The 23,772-nt window shown below is 44.5% G+C and overlaps 1 protein-coding gene across 7 annotated transcripts; it reads right to left on the bottom strand.

Moving 5' to 3' along the window:
• Positions 1 to 1,047: 1,047 nt before the first annotated feature.
• On the bottom strand, positions 1,048 to 22,934 carry clip1b (CAP-GLY domain containing linker protein 1b). Of its 7 annotated transcripts, XM_034296903.1 has the most exons (21): positions 22,796 to 22,934; positions 22,224 to 22,273; positions 18,874 to 19,069; positions 18,298 to 18,794; positions 18,088 to 18,212; positions 17,482 to 17,683; positions 17,117 to 17,314; positions 16,867 to 16,970; positions 15,979 to 16,039; positions 14,514 to 14,618; positions 13,481 to 13,642; positions 12,831 to 12,926; positions 12,657 to 12,714; positions 12,459 to 12,556; positions 11,891 to 11,965; positions 6,910 to 7,016; positions 3,895 to 3,948; positions 2,682 to 2,769; positions 2,360 to 2,578; positions 2,109 to 2,221; positions 1,048 to 1,976 (listed from the first exon to the last, which is right to left on the bottom strand). In XM_034296903.1, exons 3-21 carry the CDS (start codon positions 18,959 to 18,961, stop codon positions 1,742 to 1,744), a joined length of 2,685 nt encoding a protein of 894 aa, XP_034152794.1. In that variant the 5' UTR covers positions 18,962 to 19,069; positions 22,224 to 22,273; positions 22,796 to 22,934; the 3' UTR covers positions 1,048 to 1,741. The 7 variants fall into 7 exon arrangements, with proteins under 7 accessions (XP_034152794.1, XP_034152793.1, XP_034152796.1 ...); XM_034296902.1 differs by lacking the exon at positions 22,224 to 22,273; XM_034296905.1 differs by lacking the exon at positions 22,224 to 22,273 and having other exon boundaries at positions 22,873 to 22,926.
• Positions 22,935 to 23,772: the final 838 nt, after the last annotated feature.

The following is a 23,772-nucleotide window of genomic DNA, read 5'->3' as shown; positions in this document are numbered from 1 at the left end:
AACCATTGATGGGTGGTCAATAGCTTCTCTCATCAGATGAGGGATATGAGCAAATCATAATGCCAGAGGTTGAATTTATTTTTTATAGTATTACTTGTTTTGAATCATTAGGAACATATAGAACATAGAAAACCAGTACCACTTTACATTTGGTTCCTCCATCTGTAAACTGTTTATATAACAGTTAATCAACATTTACAAACCCTTTATAAAGCCTTTATAGATGATGCCATGTTATGTGTAACATACAAAACAGCGCACTATTAGACACAACAATTTGTAAAGTACAAAGAGTCCACAATGTGCTTACAGAATTAATATCTTTACAAGTGCGTTATGTTTGTTCCCTGGAGTCAATATTTCATTATAATACAACAACTGAGTTCAATCTCCTAGCAAAGAGAAAGCAAAATACACATTAAATATCCTTTTTGTTTCCACGGCAACTTGTGCACATTTAACTTTTCAGAAAACATCTGATGGGTATATACAAAGACTGGTTTCACTGGTTAGTCACAAATATATTATAAATGTACATATATCTTTGTTACACTGGGAGATTCAATATGAGCCAAACTTTGTGCTTCAGTATATAGCTCTACTACACACAACTATACAGGTACAAACAAATACATAAAATACAAAGGTAGCACATAAAACAAAAAAGTTAATCGATTCCGTCTTAACATGAATATAAAATCCTAATGTTTTAGTTCTAGAACGGCAGTATTTACTGTGTGCTGTATTCAAAAAGGGGGAGATCTAAAGTGAGAAGTGCATATTCCCAGTGGCTGGTGTTGTTGCCGGGACTGGATGAGGGGCCACAACAAGCGCTCGTTTGATGTTCACTGGGCATGACATCAGAAACCATTCCGACTGTGGCCTAGGGTGGTTAACTGGCCTCAGCCTGTTGACTCCGCCACACGCTTACCAGTGGGCATGGGTTTGAATCTATCCCACTGCCCTTTCTACCTCAACATGTTTTTGTTTTTTAGACTTAAAAAAATAAAATAAAATATGTGTGTGTGTGTGTATTATATATATATATATATATATATATATATATATAATTTGCTTGTGCAGAGTACCTCCTTGGTTCCAAAACATTCTGTTAGTACAGATGGACTGTGGTATTAGCTAGTTCCCTTAGTGGAGTGGATGTCAGGGCCTGGCTACAGCACACTGGAACATGTGAACACAGTGACGTGTCGGAGAAACATAAATTATTAGTTCTATTAGCGTGTGAACCTGCCTGGATCATCCAGGCCCTTCGCAACACTCTGAGCCATCAAATGGACATAGAAAACCAAGTCATGCTACATTTTACAACAGAATAAGTTGTCTGGCGGTGTAAACAGCTGCCTCCGGCGCATATGTACCAATACAGAATGGGTTTGAATCCGACCCACTGCTCTTTCAGCACACTCTTTTCCTGTCTCTCCTCTATCAATAATAATCAACTAATAAGAAGACAAACATCCTTTTTATATTGATAATAACTGCAGCAGCATATATCTGAATGAAAAGGGAGTAGACAGAGGACAGGAAGTTGGAGAAAGAAGAAGAAGAAAAAAGACAAAGGGAGTAGTAGGACAGTCCTGTGTACTGGGTGAGTTGGGGTTACTGAGTGGTCTATGACAGTGATGTACATAAATACAATATAAAAACCAAGACAAAGGGTTGTTTGGTGTTCTGCACAGGGCCCGTTCATAATCTGGACAGAAGTGGGATCCGAGTGGATCTAGAAGGTCTGGTCGTCCTGGCAGGACTCTGTGGAGTGACCGAAGGCTTCACAGATGTCGCAGTACGGCCGCTGGTCGGCAGGTTTGCCTTTGAAGGAGGAGTGGGGGACGGAGTCGGGGCTCTGGGCCTGGGTGGGGCAGTCCTCTGTGTCATGGAGGTCAAAGCAGTCGCAGATATCACAGAACAGACGAGGCGGAGCCTTCCTGCCCTTTTTACATCCACCCTCCTCCAAGCTAAAGATGGAAGAGAGAGAGGAACATTGTGATCAGGAAAATGCTAAATAGTACATTTTGAGGGGTTCAAACGGTCTATATCTTCGGGCTCTGTATGGGGTTAGGTTTCAGGGTTTCGGCGATGAGACTGACCCATCAGTGCCGTCGTTGCCATTGAACTCAGCCAGGGCCATCTTCTTCAGCTTAACCTTCAACTCCTCATTCTTCCTCTGAAGATCTACGATCACACTGTTCAGGAAGTTAATCTGAAGGCGGGAAAGCGATGAAGGCAAAGGAGCAAGAAAGACCACAGTCAGGTTACGAAAGAGAGCAATGGCCGGTATAAAAGTGCTGTGTTGTTGATGAGCAGATGTTGCGGTTTGAACACTAAGTGCCAATCACACCTGTCCCTCTGCAAACTCCTTTTCTTCTCTGAGCTGGTCCAGAGCTGCGTCGCTTGAGGAAGGAACTCCGCTGTCCCCTTCCTCGGACGCCTGCCGTCCAATGAGCCTCCGCTCCAGGTTGGTGACGCGTTCCTGTAGCTGGGCTTTGTCTTTCTCCAGCGTCTCCACAGCAGACTGCAGTGTCTTGGCCACAGCGTTCTCACCTCGCAGAACCTCAATCTACAGGGAGGGGGAGACAAAGAGACAGTGGACAAAGAGCTAAAGCCAGACCTCCATCAATGGGCCCAGAGTCTGTATGAATTGTGTGGGTAAACGTACGTACTTCATTCCTCAGAGTCTCCAACTCCTGGTCCTTATCTGTCCTCTGGAAGTTTGTGTCCTCCCCTGACTCCTGATTGGACAGAGTTTCCCTAAGGAGGAACAGAGGCAGATGAATCCAGAACTCCAACAGCCACACTGGGACCAGCAGCAGGACTGTTCCATGTGTAAACCGCTACATGCCTCCGTCAGAATGGTGTCCGAGGGAGGTCTTTTGATTTAAGATGAAAAAAACGTACTTCACGCAGTCGTTTTTTTGGGGTGATGTGCACCTCGACAAGGTTCACTAAAGACGCTTATCTAGCTCATTCTTGCTCAGACCGTTTCACTGTTTAGGGACGCCAGGAATCCAGACGTTTAAATCCGACAGACTTGATAAAAATAGTCCCCACAGCAGGAGTCAGATTACAGGGGATGAAGCTGTCCGGTGACACCAAAGGTTCATGAAGATAAACAGCCTCAGTGTCACCCTAGCTTTGATGCTTTGCCCGTAAACAAAGTCTTTACTACGGTAGTTTAGACATAAAGCCTACTTTGAAAGTACAACTGAATGCTGGCTCTTATCTGACACTGTGAAATATTCACCTAATATTCCCCTACTTCTTCTCCACTTCCCCTCTCCTGATCTCTTCTTTCTCTCTGGACCAGGACCGGTTCTAGGCATAAGCAACATAAGCAGTTGATTAGGCCCTGACTGCTAGGAGGCCCCAACCTCTGGGCATTGCTAGGGGAGGGGACCCCAAATCAGAGGTTGCTTAGGGCCCCCAAAAGGCTAGAGCCGGCCCTGCCCTCGACCATTAGTGGTTGGTGAAGGGATGTACAAAGACAGCTCTTAATCCTCTGGCCGTGCAGACGGAGCGATAAACACAGACACTATTTCCGTTCACACAGCTAGCCACTATATCTACAGTCCGACAGACAAACCGCGCGTTCAGTCTTCACACTAAAATCCCATCTGTCTCAGTCTGCTGCTCTCCCTGTCCGATTCACAGGCTTTTAATCCTTCGTAGGGGCTCTGACCTGACGTGTTACATCAGCTGGTTTATGAACCTCGATTCATCCACGGACACAAGGTTCATTAAGATGAGCTACGTCCAGCTGTTGTACGGTAGGGAATGGTGTCAAGGAGACCGAAGCATCACCCTCAGTACTGCAGAGATAACGGTGACCAACCTGCTTGTAGCAAAATGACATCCAAGTGTATTTACATGGTTTACCTGTCTTTCATGTTTGTATGGTGCGTCTTCTGACTGGCCAGCTTCAGTTCCTCGCTGCAGCAGAAGGAGGGGAGAAAGAGATTACATTAACTTTAACTTTATTGTCATTGAACAAGTACAAGTACAGTACAACGGCATGCAGTTAGCATCTAACCAGAGAGAAAAGGTGAAGATAAAAAGTGAAAAAGAGAGGGAGAAAGATCTGAAGAAAAGAGAGGAAAGAGAAGAGGGGGAACGAGTGGGAGATAGAGAGGATGAAAGAGCAGGTGAATGAGAAAGAGAGGGAAAGAATGAGAAACAGAGAGATTGGGTGAGATGCCTTCTAGTGACGGACAACACTTGTGAGACATGAAAACAATGAAGTCTTTCTGTCCAGAAGCCCTGTTTATTAAAGGACAATGAAAAGGTGTGTTCAACATCACTGATAACACATTCAGACACGAACAACAGAACATGTACAGAACGGTGTCTCTGTCTGGCCGGGAGGCTGATATAGGCGCCCAGAGAAGGTTGTCATGGCTATGTATTATGGAGTGTAAAGGTCATATAGAACACACTGTAGGTCTGACAAATGGCCCTAACTAAATCTCCATCTGTGTGTCCAACTGAGGCATAATCACTTTGACCACGCTCTAAAGCATCAGTCACACACAGGCATGCACACACACACGCACGCATGCACGCACACACAAACACACTCACCTTCCCAAAGGCTGGAAACTAGCAGGAATGAACAGGCACTCTACTCCACGGAGAGAATCCACGATAACATAACCAGCTATTTATAGCTCGTAGCTAATTACAGTAATAGACTGTACAAGACGGCCCAATCTAACCAAAACACACACACAACAAAGACCTCAGGGGACTGACTGGGTCGGATGCAGCTGTCCTCTAAGACGAGATGTCTCTGGTAGCACAAAGCTTCCCTCACACGCGCAGACACACGCACGAGAGCCCTCTCACTTGAAGCCACGCGCCAATGAACACGTCATGGGGGTCAAGGGAGGCGTGGCCCGGCCATTTTGAAGGCAGGCGGATAAGAAAAGCGGTTATGTAACAGGCCCTAGAGACTCTCTCTTAACAACGGAGGGAGAGAGGGATGAGTCTGTCTCCTAAGGACACAGGGAGAGGGATGAGTCTGTCTTTTAACAATGGAGGGAGAGAGGGATGAGTCTGTCTCTTAACGACACAGGGAGGGAGGGATGAGTCTGTTTCTTAACGACACAGGGAGGGAGGGATGAGTCTGTCTCTTAATGATGGGGAGAGAGGGATGAGTCTGTCTCCTAAGGACACAGGGAGAGGGATGAGTCTGTCTCTTAACGACACAGGGAGGGATGAGTCTGTTTCTTAACGACACAGGGAGGGAGGGATGAGTCTGTCTCTTAATGATGGGGAGAGAGGGATGAGTCTGTCTCTTAACGATGGGGGGAAAAGGGATGAGTGTCTCTTAACAACGGAGGGAGAGAGGGATGATTCTGTCTCTTAATGACGGAGAGAGAGAGGGATGAGTCTGTCTCTTAACGACACAGGGAGAGAGGGATGAGTCTGTCTCTTAATGATGGGGAGAGAGGGATGAGTCTGTCTCTTAATTATGGGGAGAGAGAGGGATGAGTTTGTCTCTTAACGTTGGGGGTAAAGGGATGAGTGTCTCTTAAGGACACAGGGAGAAGGATGAGTCTGTCTCTTAACGACACAGGGAGGGAGGGATGAGTCTGTCTCTTAACGACACAGGGAGAGAGGGATGAGTCTGTCTCTTAACAACACAGGGAGAGAGGGAGGAGTCAGTCTCGTAACGACACTGGGAAGGAGGGATTAGTCTGTCTCTTAACGATGGAGGGAGAGAGGGATGAATTTGTCTCTTGTGGAGGGAGTGAGTGGATGTGAAGGAGGGGTGTGACATACAGCCACGAATCATCAAATAAGGAAAAAGTTCAACATTAACGACCGGATGCTATTCGGCCTGTCAAATTAATCTGACGTCAGAGACAGAGGGCTTAGATGACTCACACAGGGGAGTCACACACACACACACGTTAAAAAATGCAGGCATGCACACCAACATAGACACTTATAAATAGAGCGTTACGTCACGGATGAATCCCACCATAACAACAAGAGGATTCATTCAGGCTGTAACCTCTGTCCTACACGCTGTCCGTAGAACGCAGCTGTCCTACACGCTGTCCATAGAATGCCGCATTCCTACACGCTGTCCGTAGAAAGCCGCTGTCCTACACGCAGTCCGTAGAAACTCGCTGTCCTACACGCAGTCCGTAGAAAGCTGCTGTCCGTAGAATGCCGCTGTCCTACACGCTCTCTATTGAACACCGCTGTCATACACGCTGTCCATAGAACACCGCTGTCCTACACGCTGTCCATAGAACACCGCTGTCCTACACACTGTCCATAGAACACCAATGTTCTACACGCTGTCCATAGAACACCACTGTCCTACACGCTGTCCATAGAACACCACTGTCCTACACGCTGTCCATAGAACACATCAGTCCATAGAACATCAGTGTGAGCTAGCACCATGGTGAGAGATTATTATATCAGCCTAGGACTCCAAGTAAGAGTCTCTCACGTTTCCCAGCATGGGCTTCTGATGCGCCGGTCTTACACACGTGCTGAAACACCTTAGAAATCCTCTTCCGCTTGTGTTACGATCCGAATAAGTAAAAGAAGCAGACTGTAGACAATGTCTAAATGGACACTTAAATGCCAGTATTTTAGTTGAGGAAACATCAGCCATACTCACACTGTGCATATAAAGAATTCTGACACATTGGCATTCCTGGTTCTACTCGCGTTAAGAGTCTTGCTCAAGGACACACCAACTGATAACTTGTTTTAGGTATTTGAAACAGCAGCTTTTAGGTTACTGTCTAGAGTTCTTACCATTAGGGCCCATTTCCTTGAACATTCCCATATGCTGATTTCAGTCATTCAAACCCTATATAGATCACCCATTCGGTGCACAGCAAAGAGATCCATCCAGCCAAAACTCACATTTCCTTGCACAGATTTCCGATGCGCTTGTTTTCCGATCTGCTCCGCTCCTGTGACAGACTGAGCTCTTCCTGGATTTTGGAATTCTGCTGCTTCAGCGCCTCGAGCTGGAAGATGGACCACGGATGGATAGAGGGATGAAAGGACAGAGTGAGAAATTTTAATAAAAGAGAGCGATTTAGACACACAGTCAACAGTAAACAGATAAAGCCGCCTCTTCTTCACACTTCTCTGACAGTCAGTCACAGACATTAACATGAAGACACACAGCCGCGCTCGGCTGAAACAGCCGCTTCCTCTGCACACAAAGACCCACAACATTACTCATCATACGAGCCATCTGCCAAATACATACTGAGGAATACTTGATGTTCCAAATGGAGGCACTTCTGGCATCATCGGCCGTGACTAAGTATTCTTTGGTTTCCGTCTTTATTCCCAGCACATCAGGAAAAGAGAATGTCGAGATACGCAAGACTTGGCCATTGTCGGTAAAACCAGGGTTTCCTCAACATTCTCCTTAGGACTCCCAGGACGCTTTTTTTTGTTTTAACAATGAACTGGCACACATGGTTCCATTAGTCAAAGGTTAGCATTTTTGTTTGCATTTTTGGGGGCCACAGCAACCAATAAAAACTACACAGAAGAGTTGACAAAAACACAGTCATGTGAAAAAGAAAATACACCTTTGGAATTTTTTTTGTTAACATATTTGGACACATTTCAGCTAAATGTCAACCCCTACCTTGAAAAAGGTAACCCAGTTCAACAAATCACTTGTGGGTCCAGACTCACATAAAGATTATGAAATGTGTCTGGTTTGGTGTTAACCATATGGGTGTGCGGTAACAAATCATACCAAAACCAAAAGACTGAGGCCCTCAGAAAAATATATTATTGATGCCCATGAGACTGGGAGAGGTTGCAAAGCCATTTCCAAGCAATTCTAAGTACATCATTACACTGTCCAACGAATCATTACCAAATGGAGAAAAGTCCAGACCACTGGCAATCTACATAGGACAGGTCATCCTTCCACATTTAGGCCACAATCAATGTCAAAGTGCTTGAGTCAACTGTCAGAAAAAGAATACATGGAAGGTTAGGGAGATAAGTCAAAGGTGGAGTTGTTTGACCGCAATGCCAGACGTCATGTTTGGCAAAAATTAAACACTGCCTTTGAACAGAAAAACCTTATACTAACCGTAAAGCTTGGAGGCGGAGGCATTATGGTTTGGGGCTGCTTTGCTGAGTCAGGGCTTGGGCAAGCTTGGCATTATTGAGTCAACTATGAACTCTATACTGTTCCAGAGAATTCTTGAGCAGAAAATGAGGCCATCAGTCAAAAAACCTGAAGCTCAACTGAACATGGATCTCAAAACAGAACAATAATCCAAGACCCACAAGCAAAGATTTGCTCAAAAAGAATAACACTGGAGGTTAAGGAATGGTCTAGTCAAAGCCCAGTCCTATCAGAATGATGTGTGGGGACTTTATTCAATTAGGTTACTTTTCTCTGTCAATAGTGTTAAAATTAAAAGTAATTTTATATTTCGATGCATAACTATAAAATAAACACACAGATGAGAAGGGAACAAAAAAAAATAATCACTTCTCCCGCCTCTAGAGATGCACCCCCAGTCCTCCCTGAAGGTGAATCCCCCCTGAAGAAAATCTTCTTCAAACCTACATTCCTAAATCCATAGAGTTAAACGTGATGAGATCCAATAAATTAAACCATATAAAGTAGCAATTACTGTCAATATCTTATTCACTGAAAATAAACGCAGCTTTTGAATCAATGTTGTCTAGTCCTGCTGCTGGCACAGAATGTAGGTTCCCCTGATGGACTGCCACGGTAGTTCATGCGCAGTCTGTTTGGTTCACATCGAGTACAGATATTCCCACTTTACATATACTTTCAATCATCTGGGAATGTGAAAAACCCATCCAGGGAGCAATCCTGCACATTAATACCACCAGCTATTAACATCTCTACAGTAGCTGGTTGTAAAAGGAGACACCTAGGAGACACCTATGTCTGGTACCAATCCTGGACTAGTGCACGTAGTGGACACACAAACAAGGCATGTAGCATACAGCGACAAAAACCCCTATGCTCTGTGACATATCACTGTTTGGTAGAAGTCAGACCACTCTACTCAGAGGATAACACCAAAGCCACGTTACTCCAGATAATCCAATGACATCTGTCGAAAGACCCGGTCCATCTCCATATTGTATTCTAACTGGCTCGTCCTCGGTCTCCGGGGGGCAACAAGCGACCGTCTCTCCACATAAAAACCATCCTCTCAATCAGGAGCCCTGTCTTCACTCTTCCTACCTCGATTGCTGCTCAAGAACAAGACCCCACGATACAGTTTGAAATACAGGCTCAAACTCAAACAGCCATTGCTTGTCTATCTGAATGACGCACCGATGTGAGACATCTACAGTGAGGGAACGGGAACGGCAGTGTTTACCTGCTAGGGAGGTCAGGACAGCCCTGGTGCAGCGCAGCCACATCCATCCTGCACAGCTCGAACCTACCGTGTGTTCCTCTGTCAGAGCTCACTCTCAATTTCTCTCTCTCTTTCTTTGCTCCCTCTCCACTCACATTTTTCTCTCTTCCTTCTCTGTTTTTCTCTCTCTCTTAACGCCCTCTGAACAATCCTAATTTCAAAACCGTATCCTATCGCAATGTTCTCTACCAGTGACAGACATGCAGTAACGCAGCCTCCCCATCAATAACCCATCAGCACCCACCCCCTACTGAGCACGTGTGAGAGGGAGAGAGAGTGAGGGAAGAGAGTGATTGTGTTCCTGGGCACACGCTGGCTGGCTGGCTCACACACACATAAACACAGACACACACTCATGCACACTACAGAGATACGCAGCGCTTTCATTATATAAGCCTAAAAAGGCTCCTCCTGTCTCACCCACACCCTCCATCTGGTGCTTTTTCACACACACACACACACGCACACACGCACACACGCACACACGCACACACGCACACACGCACACACACACACACACACACGTCCTATTTCCCTTAACCCTTAACTTAAACCGAACACCAAACACCTAAACTTAACCTTAAACCTAATCTTAACCCCAACTGTAACTTTTACCTTAAACCTACTTTCCCTACCATAATAAAACTTGAACAAACACATGCACTCTCTGTCTCACATTCTTTCTTTCCGGCACTCACGCCGTCAGAGACTCAAACCGACAGACGTTCTGAACATCTCACTCACTCAAACAAACACTCCCTCACAGTCTCTTCCAATCTCTGCTGGACTCTATGGGTCATGCCTGTCACTCAGCCTTCAATCAATCATTCTCCCACGGCCCAACAGCCAACTAAGACTTCTGGGCCACCCCAGGTTACCCAGGTTTTTCATTTTGAACTATATATTTTATCTTACAAATTTGACAAAATTGCAATGTTATTTTGCAGCTTTCTTCTTTATAGTTTGTTCTTCTTTTTAATCCGGGAGCCCATTTGATTTCTGCACTTTTATAATGGTTTAAACTGATTTGGTTATGGTTCTCTGTGGTCCCTCTGCAGAAGACATATCACATCACAATAAAAATCACAGCATCAAATCTCAATATATTAAGTCTGCACTGATGTCTATATTGGGCTGTATTATAACCTTTATTATATCTCTCCAGTTCCACTAGCAACATCTGTCTCTGGAAAGACAGGTGCACTTGGATCAGCCAGTCATACCTTCCCTCTCAAAGATCAACCAATCACAACGGTTCCTTCCCATCAATTTCTCTGAGTGGCAAAACAGTGTGGATTCACGTAACTCTCGAACCTACGTACATGACTGCGTCTACATATAACATAATGTTCTACCCAGCCATGCATGGAACACACACACACACACGTGCGCGCACTATGGCCCCGACTGTGATTACATCACAGCCTGATGTTACCCAGAGGGTGGACAGGAAGGGCAGTAAGATCGTCACAGCAGCATTTAAAATACAGTGTGTCAGAACAGTGTGGGTTTGAAAGAGAGAGAAATAAAGCAACAGAGTGTGTGTTTAGCACACTCTAGAACACTTAGATTATTCCGTCAGCCTATCCATTTAAAGGGATTTTTATAATCTTTTTTTTAAAATTGCATCAGCATCAGATCTGATCCCTCTTGGAGGCAGACTTCTTTAACTCCTCCTTTCAGTAGTAACTGTTTTGTGGCTCATGCAGTTGGTTATACACTATATTTTGTGGCTAAAGCTGCTACCTAACTAGATTCTGATCAGAGGTTTTTGCTGCATTTAAGTAAAGGCACATTATTTCAGTCAACAGAGCTAAATGGATCACCTTGCAAAGCTGTCCACCCTGCCCGTGTCTAGATAAAGTCAATGGTAAAAATAGAAATGAGAAATAATAGACACTGACATTAAGAAACTACACACAGTAACTCGCATTAAGAAACTACTGTACACAAATTAACACACATTAAGAAACTACTGTACACACGGTAACACACATTAAGAAACTACACACAGTAACTCACATTAAGAAACTACTGTACACACAGTAACTCACATTAAGAAACTACACACAGTAACTCACATTAAGAAACTACACACAGTGACTCACATTAAGAAACTACTTTACACACAGAAACTCACATTAAGAAACTATGCACGGTAACTCAAATTAAGAAACTAATATGCATACACAGAGAGACCAAGCTAGGGAAAAAAGCGAGAGGAATAAACTAGAGAAAGACAGCAAGAGAAACAGATTGAAAGATGGCCCGGAGTGTTTTATGCATGATTGTCTCAATTTGCTGACCAGTACTCATACAAATGAATAAGTACAAGCCCTCTGGATATCTCTCTCTCTCTTACACACACACACGCACGCATGCACACACGCACACTCACACTCACATTAAAGCCTACTTTACACCAAAGACAATGAAAAAACAATGCCCCATGGCCTCACCTGAGCCTCCTGCACAGTCTTCTCATTGGTCAGCTGTTCCAGTAAGTGGGTGGTCCTGTCCGATAACTCAACGGCCTGAAGGAGGAGCGATGTTTAAGTAAGTAATGACGTCATCTTTACCACAAACCGAGAGTCAATGGAAGTGCCAACCAGAACCAATGCCATTATGAACACACACAACATTCAACAAACAAGTAATAATGAACTAGATAATCACCCACAAGAACAACCTTTTCAAAGTTCCTCTTAGAAAAGCCTCTTAAATATGCATTGGGCCGTGTCGTATGTAGTATGTATAAATCCACTGTGACTCAGCCAGCCTGCAGCCTCAGTTTGGATTCAGTGGTCTGGAGGATGGAACATTCTGTGACCATTGTGTCACAGCTGCTGTTTGCTCACATACATCAAGCATTACATACACACGTTTTCATTTGCTCATATGCAGGCATGAACACACACACACGCACTCATGCACGCACTCACGCACTCACACACGCACGCACGCACTCACGCACCCACGCACACTATACACTTCAGAAATCCCCGTCTCCCACACACAAACACACACCTGCATCAGTTTATCCTGAAGCTCCTTCTCTCTGTGACAGTTCTCCTCTCTCAGGGCCTCCCTCTCCAGTTCAGTCTGTTCCAGCCTCTTCTCCAGCTCTGTGAGAAAGGTCGGAAAGGTTGTGTCAGTCATAATGTAGCTTTCCCCAGGCATTATTAAACATACCCCTCAGCTAAAATGACTTGTATGTTGGTCTACCTTGCATTATGTGTGTTGTCCTCTTGTTTACTTCCTCTGCTGCCTCAAGTTTGTGTCTCTGATGGTAAACAAACATCACAACGACTTTCACTAGAGAACACTTTTCCATCAGCTACAAAGGGAAGGATAATGACCTTCCATGGCTGACCGTGCATACTTGTGTGTGTGTCTCACCAGACTGACTAGCTGTTGTTCCAGGGAGGTCTTGTCCTCCTCCGCAGAGCGAAGCTGTTTCTGCCTGCTGTCCAGATCCACACTAAGTTCACTGATCTGGACAAGAAGACAGACAATAGACATGAAGTTCAACAGACTTTAAAGGACTACAGGTTTGGCAGGGCTGGAATAAAAGCCTGCAAACACAATATGCCAGGTGTGGGGACGCCCATCTCTGGTAGAAGGCTAGGCGCAAACAGATTACTAGGGTATTTTCTCAACTAGATATTCTCCTCTGCCCTCTCTGGCAGCCTTTTAAAAAAGGTCAAAACTAAACCTGGAGAAGCAGTGAGAAGGATGGAAGTGACAAAAAACATGCAGGTTTGAAAAGAGACAATTCTTCTCCACTTCCAGGTCATGAAGTATGAATACAGGGGCCAAAATAATGTATAAAATCAAATGTCTTGTTTCAGCCATAAATACAATAAAAGTAGATTCAAAATGGGAGTGACAGATTTCAAAACCCTTCCCTGGGAGGATTCACATAGACATCCTTGACACAACACTTCATTGGGTAGGACATCCTTTCAGGTTCCGGGTCACGAGGAGGGACGGAAAGTGTAGTACACACTTTTGCCCAAATGGGTCAAAAGACCTCTAAAACCCCCTACCTTCTTCTCCTGGGACTGGGCCCGAGCCTTGAGGTTGCCGACCTCCTCTGGTGACAGTGACACAGCGACCTCTGTCTGCTGGGAGGAACGTAATCTCAACTGCAGCTCCGCTACTTCTCGCTCCAGCTCCATGATCCTGGAGCGCTCTGACACGGTGGCCACCTGGGGCGAGAGGGAGGTGTTGAGGGAGGATGAGAGAGGGAATGAGGGAATGAGAGGGGCGAGAGGGAGGTGTGGAGGGAGAATGAGAGAAGGAACGAGAGGGGCGAGAGGGAGGTGTGGAGGGAGAATGGGAGATGGAACGAGAGGGGGGTGTGGAGGGAGAATGAGAGAGGGGCCAGAGGGAGGTGTGGAGGGAGAATGAGAGAGGGGCGAGAGGGAGGTGTGGAGGGAGAATGAGAGAAGGAACGAGAAGGGCGAGAGGGAGGTGTGGAGGGAGAATGGGAGAGGGAACGAGAGGGGGGTGTGGAGGGAGAATGAGAGAGGGGCCAGAGGGAGGTGTGGAGGGAGAATGAGAGAGGGGCGAGAGGGAGGTGTGGAGGGAGAATGAGAGAGGGGCGAGAGGGAGGTGTGGAGGGAGAATGAGAGAGGGGCGAGAGGGAGGTGTGGAGGGAGAATGAGAGAGGGAACGAGAGGGGTGAGAAGGAGAATGAGAGAGAGAACGAGAGGGGTGAGAGGACAGAGGGACGACCCTAGCACATGCAGCTTTTTGAAGACGGGGCTGGCTGATACAAGCAAAACTTAGAAATAAATCCAATATAATATATTTAAGCTATGAAAAGCGGTATCATAGTGTGGTCGGCGTATACAGGTACGACTCAGCAGCAGCACGTGACCCGGCTTCTTGTTCCACAGAGTTTGGGGCATGCAGAAGAAACATTGTGGAATGCTGTGGCTTGACATCGATACCGCAATAACCATACATCCATAACAAATCGGCCAATCCTACTTTGTCCAGAATGTAAGATCCCGTTAGATCCAGGAGAATAGGGCGATGATGCTGCTGTATACATGACATCTATGATGGCTTTACCCTAGTGTCCTCTAAGTCCCTCTGTAGTTTGTCAGCTTTGGTCTTTTCAAACAGAAGGCTCTGCTCAAGCTCCTTAATGTGGGCATGCTCCAGTTTGTTCTGCGTCTGTTAGTCAGAGAGAGGAAGAGGAAGAGGAGAACACACCGACACCAGCGTCACATGCCAACTCCATGCCACACACAAGGATAGGATAGCAAATGATGATGTCATAGCAGAGACCAGGAAGCAGGAAGCGCACGTGCGAGCCAACGGTTTTGGATTCCACCATATGCTTTAGCTACACAGTAGGCAAAATCTTAATTATTAAGTCATAAAAAAATGGTTAAGGTTAGGGATGGGTTTCCAATATAATTAAACACAACTGACCACAAAAGCTTTATCCAAACCCATTTACAGTCATGCGTGCAAATATTTGTTTTATATATGGATGGTCCTGGGAATCAAACCAACTGTTCTGGTGTTGCCAGGTCTAGGCTCTACTGACCAAGCCTCACTGCACTACCTGAGACAGTCTTAATGTTATGAACAGACTTTATCTCTTTAACCCCAAGTACAGGGGAGGGACTCCCTCTAATCACCACTGTTCGACTCACAGACTCACAGTTCTGCTAACCCCCCCCCCCCCATGTTAGCACCAAGAGATTCTAAATTAATCTTTGCCTAATCTATGGATCTGGTTGGGTCTCTTCTATGGGCATCTGGTGGAGTTGGTTAACTTTGGTTCACACTTGTGTTCAAACACTTTCTTGACAAGATCTTGCAATCAATGACATCATCGTTCTATCCTTCCTTTTTTTCTATAAGCGCCAGAGGGAGAGGGACAGACGAAGGCTTTGTGACATCACTCTCTCCATGAGCGAGGAGAAAAGCTTTCTCAGAGGACAGAAACATAATGAAAGGATGTGAAAATAGCAGTAACGTGGCAAGAGAGAATTACTGAAACTGGCATCAGTATCTTTATTAATCCAGCAGCAGAAGCCACAGTCAAAAGCAGATTATTGTGAATACAATGAACTGTCAATCATGCCAACATGTACCCTGTTGTGGGTAATATATAAGGGTTAAGAGATGTAATCTACAAAACCTTGAGAGAGATGACTACATTTATCATGTAGCTTTAGAGAGAAGAGATTAAACAAGACTAAAGATGTTCAATTAACCAATCAGATGACAGTGAGAGAGAGATTCAAGTAACCAATAAGATGAGAGAGAGAGCATTAGCTAACCAATCCATGGTGGAACTGCGGTCAACTGGTGACCTATATTCCACAGCAGCGCCCTGAGTTTACAAAGGGTGTGTCTGAGAACAAAACTTGACGTAATGATACAGAGCAGATGAGGGTTGACGTGTACATTAGACCATAAGAAGGCATTATCTGGGTTTCAAGAGTGAAGGAAATGGACATAACATTACATCAGCTCCATGAGACTGTGGGTGCGTGTGTGTCAGTGTGTGAATGTTTACCTCCAGGTCACCTTTAGTAATGCAAGCTTCTTCCACAGTGAACTGCAGGTCTTCCACTTTCCTGTCAGAGACATAGAAAGAGTCATCCTCTCCTTTCATGTTCAACTAATACAGGCCTCATCCCCTACCCATACACACACACACACACACACACACACACACAAGTTTGTACAGCTACAAACTTGCCCTAACCCTTACCCGAACCCTAAACGTAAACCTAACCCTAACCTCAATAAAGTAACATTTATGCCTAAACTTTACCTAGATGTAATGCCTAACCTTAACCCTAAACTTAACCAACAACGCCTGCACCCTAAAGAAACCCCAATTCTAACTATAAAATCAATTGTAAGTTTGACCCTAAACCTAAATCCTGAGCCGTAAATTGACTTTTGCCTCACGGGAACCGGCAAAAGGTCCCAATGAGGCCAATTTGTTCTGGTTTTACTATTCTCGTTGGGACATTTGGTCCCCATGAGTTCAGTAAGACCTAACCACACACACACACACACACACACACACACACACGTTTGTTTTTATATCCTCATTGGCCCAGAAAAACAAAATTGCATGCTCCCTTGCCCTAATATTAACCCTTAACCTAACCCTAATTTAAACCAAACCCTAATCCTAACCTCAATAAAGTAACATTTATGCCTAAATTTACCTAGATGTAATGCCTAACCATAACCCTAAACTTAAACAACCTCCAATTCTAACTCTAAAATAAATTGTAACTTTGAACCTAAACCTAAACCCTGAGCCGGAAAATGACTTTCCCTTCATGGGACCCTAAAAAATGTCCCCACAAGGCATGTGTTTCAGGTTTTACTATACTTATGGGGACATTTTGTCCCCACAAGGAAATAAAAACAAGGACACACACACCTCTTCTCCTCCTCCAGTTGGTTGAGCAGCTCCACCTTGTCCCTGTCGGCCGTTTCCACCAGTTTACGTAGTTGGTCCAGCTTTGCCTCCATCTCTACAGCATACTAACACAAAAGTAATGTTAAGTCAAAGGTCATTTTTGTCCATGGTCAACAATCTAGAGCTTGTTTGGGGGATGGATAGGTCATGCCCGTGTGTTGCATTTTACAGTGTGTGTGTTTTTTGGTGAGTGCTTGCTTTCTCCCATCACCTGCTCCTGAACCTTCGTGAGCAGCGACAACTCCTGCTGCACCTCCCCGGCGTGGCTTGTTGCCTTGGCGACCTCCCCGCGTTCCATGTCCCTCTCAGCCAATAGCTGCTCGATGTGCTGTTGCTTCTCCTTCAACGCTTCCTGTAGCGCTGTAGTGCCAGAGATCTTACGAGCGTACCGCGACGAGGTCTCTGTCAGCTAGGAGGGCAAAATTAGGACAAAACACCATTGGGTTTAAACGTGTTACATCAGCGTGTGTATAGATGTCACGTTAATAAAGGCACGTGTCTATAACTGTGAATACGTTTCTATATGTATGTATGTGTGTATGTGTCTGGGTTTGCAAGTGTGTGTGGGATTCTCACCAGGCCGGCACGGCTGGGTTTCCCGCTGACTGAGGAGGCAACAGAGCTCAGTGAGCTCATGGAGGAGGCGCTTGGACTCCTCTTCATAGTGGAGCGTCTCAGGGAGGAGCCCTTGGTTTTAGCCAGGGTGCTAGGGAAGCCGATGCGAGTCACCTTATGGACCGGAGCAAACAGGCCGTATCGCGGCAGGCACTGGAAATACCTGAAGACATGTGAAAGGGTATCGGAGGATGTTAGAAACACGGCCAGTGTTAAATATTACCGCTATGGCTTTAAGCACGCAAGTTCATTTATATAGCACAGCTCACACATAGAAGCAATTCAAAAGAAAAATTAAAAGAAAAAATACAATAGCATAAAAACAAATACTCAAATGAAAACATCAAAACAACTTTTTCTTATTTCCATAAAAAATTTAATAAGAAAATATTAAAAGAATAAAAAGGGGATAAAACATAGGACGCTATAAAAGCTGTAAGGCTAAACAGTGCTAAATAAGTTTAAGTGCTCAGTCATAGGCACGTGGAAAGAGAAGTGTTTTTAACCTGGATTTAAAAATGGATACGTTAACCAGGGATAATACGCTTAGCGCGTGTAACATCTAACCTGGTTCCAGCCACGGCTCCGTCGTTCTTCCCCAGAGGTTCGTCCAGCTCCACTCCACACCACTCCCCCTTGGCAAACTCTGTCTCCCCCATGAACCTCACCACCCCTGCCTTGGTACCCCCCACCTGGAGAGAGACAGCTAGGAGCTAACACATTTCTGAGCCAGAAACCAACACACACACGGACACAGACTCAAACGCGTGCACTCACCAGCACGCGGTCTCCCAGTCTCAGCTCTCTCCTGGTCTTCTTGGCCGAGTCCGTCTCCGAGAGGTTGGACATTGAGCCACTGCCTGTTTGGGTCCTGCTCAGCGGCGTCTTGGTGAAGTTACCCATGGTACCATCTGGCCCAACAGCAGCAGAGCTCAGGGAGTTGGCCCCCGCCTCGGCCGAGTTAGCCTGCCCGCCGTTGGCCTCCCTCTCCGGCACGGCCGTCTTGTACAGCTTGGAGGGCCGCGTGAATATCCCCCGACCGTCCTCACACTGGAAGTACCGGACCCCTGCCACCGACCCGTCGTTCTTCCCAATGGCCTCCTCCAGGACGATGCCAGCCCACTGGCCAGGGGCGAACTGCGTCTCCCCCAAGTAGTGGACGTGTCCTGGCTTGTTCCCGTTGACCCACACCTTCTCACCCACCTGGTAGTCCACAGCGCCATCCTGGGTGGGAGACTTCTCTGGAGGAACCGGCTTCGGAGCACCTGAAAAAACTATTATCATTATCAGCAGCTGGAACGATCGCACACACACACACACACACACACACACACACACACAGGTGGTTCTTACCAGAGGAAGGGGATGTGCGTGTTGGTAACCCGGTTGGCCTGGTTATCTTGCTTGGCGGCTTGATTCCACTGGGCTTGCCTGTGCTCATGGTTCCTCTGCACTTCAGACAGGGCTAGGGTTAACTGGGGGGCTACGAGAACAGAAGCTGAGGCTGGCCTCTTGCCCACCTCACTCTGCCCCACCCTGAGGCCCAGGCCTGGGGAACACATGACACAGAATTCAGATTTCATGCAAGTTCACAACAATAACACTCAATTCTGATTGTCTGGAGATATAACATGTTCTAGTGAAAAGTGAACAGAGGATATTTTCCTGCCCGTTGGTCTGGGGTGAGATTGTAAATCAACAGATAGATCAAATCTAGTGAAACGTCTAGTTTCTATACAACCGCTTTACTGGGCATGCTATCTCTGCCAGCATTGATTGTCTCTCACGTTCTGTACAGCTGTACTGATGTCTGGGGTAGTACGTCTATGTAATGACCATGTTTATATATCAGGAAGTAGAATGGGTGTAAGCGAAATAATAGAGAGAAAGACAGACTGAAAGAATGGAAAGAGAGACAGAGAAGAATAATAACATTACAGACACATGGCATCTAGCCAGGAAGCAGCAGGTCAATTTAGGGCCAATCACAAAGTGTACAGGAAGTCAAGACATTCCAAGACTACCCAGCAGCACATCCCAATTACAGGATACACACACAATCTCACACATTGGTATCACTACTTGTGAGGATCTACAAGTGATAACTAATAAAAAAACTATTTTCCCTAACACATAGTCCTAATCCTAGCCTATACCTTAAGCATGAATGCTAATGCTAACCCTAAATCAAAACATTGAACATAAAACCCTCACACTTAACACATGGAAAAGCGCACAGAAAACAGCATCAATACATCTCCATTATACTTCTGGACAGCCCTGACTGGTGACAAAGATGTCAAGAATGAAATGGCTAATGGTCTTAAACAGAGCAGAATGGAATAGCCATCCTCAGTGTCGACATGGTCCTGCCCCAACACTTATCCAGTCAGGGTGTCGCTGGTGAGTTTTGGCTTCCCATTCCCAGTCTCTCCTGTGGACAACAAACTCCTGGAGGAAGTACATGAACCTTGGAGGGATAGCAACCCATCTGACTATGTTTAAAATCACCTAGCACGGAATGGTGTTACCATATTGCATTTAGAGCCAAATGTATAGTGTATGTATTTTAATCAAGACGGTTTATCATCCATTCAAATAAAAAGCAGTCCTTTGGCCCCACAACGGCCATCCCGGCCTTCCCATTGTCGTGGGATGACAGTGAGTGAAGAGTGTGTGAAAGGAGTAATGGTGCCAATAACGAAGGCACACTGTTGATGTAAATTCTACCCTGACAATTTCACATGGCCATTCTCAAGTGAGGTAACAAGAATTCAGAAGAGAGAGGACTGGAATTTGGTCATGTCTGAATACTCTGCATGTACTGTAAGAAAAAGTCTGAGTCACAAGGTTATTGTAATCTGACCAATCAAAGAAATGCATTTCAAGTCCAAATATTAAGATCCAGGTTGAATGTGAGGGTCTCAACTATCGTGACGTAGCCACTCTGCGTCTCATTACAAACATCTTACACTTTGAAACAATTTTTTGTCGTATTATATTTATCACACATTAATGATGAAACAAAGCCAAGTTAATTAAATCAGCCTAGTTAGGTATCAAAAACTATGTGAGGGCAAATAGATAGTAGTCAAGGAATGGTTAATCAAATAGCTACATTACCATTCAAATGTTTGGGGTCACTTAGAAATGTCCTTGTTTTCCATGAAATATACATGAAATGAGTTTAAATAGGAAATATAGTAATTGACAAGGTTAGAAATAATGATTTTTAATTGAAATAATAATTGTGTCTATCAAACTTTGCTTTTGTCAAATAATCCTCCATTTGTAGCAATTTCAGCCATGCAGACCTTTGGCATTCTAGTTGTCAATTTGTTGAGGTAAACTGAAGAGGTTTCACCCCGTGCTTCGTGAAGCACCTCCAATAAGTTGGATTGGCTTGATGGGCACTTCTTATATACTATACGGTCAAGCTGCTCCCACAACAGCTCAATAAGGTTGAAATCTGGTGACTGGGCTGGCCACTCCACTATAGACAAAATACCAGCTGACTGTTTCTTCCCTAAATAGTTCTTGCATAGTTTGGAGCTGTGCTTTGGATTATTGTCCTGTTGCAGGAGGAAATTGCCTCCAATCAAATCTGTCCACAGGGTATGGCATAGTGTTGCAAAATAGAGTGATAGCTTTCCTTTTTCAAGATCCCCTTTATCCTGTACAATTCACCCATCACCAAAGCAACCCCAGACTATCACATTGCCTCCACCACGCTTGACAGATGGAGTGAAACACCCTTCCAGCATCTTCTCATTTGGTCTGTGTCTCACCATTGTTCTTCTTTGAGATCCGAACACCTCAAACTTAGATTTGTCTATCCACAACACTTTTTTTCCAAATCTTACTCTGTCCAGTGTTGGAGTTATTTTGCCCATCGTAGTCTTTTCTTTTTGCCAGTCTGAGATATGCAATTTCTTTGCAACTCTGCCTAGAAGGCCAGCATCATGGAGTTGTCTCTGTTGACGTTGAGACAGGTGTTCTGCGGGTAATATATCATGACCTGTGAAGCGTCTGTTTCTCAAACTAGACACTCTAATGTATTTGTCCTCTTGCTCAGTTGTGCACCAGGGCCTCCCACTCCTCTTTCTAGTCTGGTTAGAGACAGTTTGGGCTGTTCTGTGAACGAAGCAGTACATAGCATTGTACGAGCTCTTCAGTATCTTGGCAATTTCTTGCATGGAATAGCCTTCATAGACTGATGAGTTTCAGAGGAAAGTTCTTGGTTACTGGCCATTTTGAGGCCGGGATCGAACCCACAATTTCTGATGCTCCAGATATACCACTACTCTAAAGAAGGCCAGTTTCATTGCTTCTTTAATCAACACAACAATTCTTTGGTGTGCTAACATAATTGCAAAAGGTATTTCTAATGATAAATTAGCCTTTTAAGATGATAAACTTGGATTAGCAAACACAACGTGCCATTGGACCACAGGACTGATAATGGGCGTCTGTATGCCTATGCAGATATTCCACTTTTTCTTTTAAATCAGCCGTTTCTAACTACAATAGTCATTTAAAAACATTTTGATGTTATTTTTACTGGAAAATCTTTTTTTGCTTTTCTTTCAAAAACAAGGTGATCACAGACTTCTGAACGGTAGTGTATTTCGCAAATCAAACTACCAATTACAGGACAGCCTTACAGAGGATAATTGCAGCTTGCCTTTGCTGAACTGGCTTACCTTACCACGAGTCAGTCTCTTCAAGTTGTTGAATCTCGCTCCATCCCACGCTTTCCATAATAAGATTATCAACACAGTAGAGACTAAGTCTACGTACACATTCACTGCAACTTTCCATCATGGCTGGAAGATATCTAGTTTTAGCATGATATAACTATACAGCTAGATAGTGTCACATTAAGTGGTTAGTTACTTCAATAGAACCAGTTGGTAAGAAACGAGGAATAACAGATCCTGGGTGAATGACGCTTCCTTGAATAATTGACACACCTAGTAACTGGCAATATCAACCATCTTGAACAATTACCTTTATTGAAAATACGTTATATACCCGCATCCACTTATGTACAGTATTAATGAATAAGACTAGATAAACATCTAGGTAGGTAACACACTACGCACTTCTGCTTTCATACAGTGGGTGTACTATAATTCCCTGTTCCTTCGCTTCTCCCTCCCTGTCGGAATTTCAGATAGGTTTCTGCTAGCTAGACAGCTTTCCTTTGAATAATAAGAAGAACAACGGTATATATGTGTTCGTTGTATTCAGGAAGCAACTCGTGAATTCCTACCTGAAGTGTAGTCGATAAATCTCTGTTTGTTTTGATCGAAGCAACTGAGAAAGCTGCTATGTGTGACGGATAATTACCAAACCCTGGCCCGCTAGTTTTCTGGAGATCCAGCCCTTCCCAGCCCCAGACTGTGACGTCACGTGCGAAGTATCCTCTCTGGTGTCTGTCTGAACTTTCTCACTCAAACCTCCCACTTTGGTTTTTACCAAAGACACAATAAACATAGCATAGACCAGTTATTATCAGAGGGTGCTTCTATACGTAATTAGTACAGTAAAAATGTTTTATACTCGCGGTAGACAATACCCCAGCTTTCTGCCAAACAGCGTTCAGATTTTGCTTCCCCCGGTTTTATAATAATCATATTTTATTTTATGCAAACCATAAGATACCTGAAACAAATGTAACATCCTCGGTTTGTTTCTTTTTGCACCCATTCATGCATTATTAGTGTACATTTAGTCTAGACAACCCAAAAAAACATTGGTATCTCTTGAAAAGTCAGGTTTTTTTTGACAAAAAAAAGAACATCAAAATGTCATTTGGATGGTGGCTGTACAGAAAACGTTGTAGATCTCCTTGGAATGTCTGTTTAAAATAAAATATTCACAGATTCCATTAAATTAGAATTTTAGTTGATATAACTTGTCTGATTTTTGTTTCTTCCCCCGGAGCATATCTATAAGGCTTAATAAATCTCTGCGTATTAGGATGCTGACCAATAATCAGATTTTTTTTATCTCATAACGGGCTGGTGCTCTATTCAGTAATACTTCAAATTCAACGTTTGAACTTAAAGTAGCCTACTAAACAGGACAAATAATGGAGATTCAAATGTTATAAAATCGAATTTAAATACATTTCTTAGAATGCATTAATTTAACCCTCATGTTGGCCATGCAGGCTTCAAAAACAGCACAATAAATAAATGGAAATATATAACCGGCTATCCTAAAGACCTTAAAAGACCATAAAAG

This window comes from Esox lucius, chromosome 14, assembly GCF_011004845.1.
Source record: "Esox lucius isolate fEsoLuc1 chromosome 14, fEsoLuc1.pri, whole genome shotgun sequence".
In the NCBI taxonomy this organism is placed as follows: domain Eukaryota; kingdom Metazoa; phylum Chordata; class Actinopteri; order Esociformes; family Esocidae; genus Esox; species Esox lucius.
The sequence above is the reverse complement of the archived record's forward strand: the minus strand, read 5'-3'. Positions and strand labels throughout refer to the sequence as shown.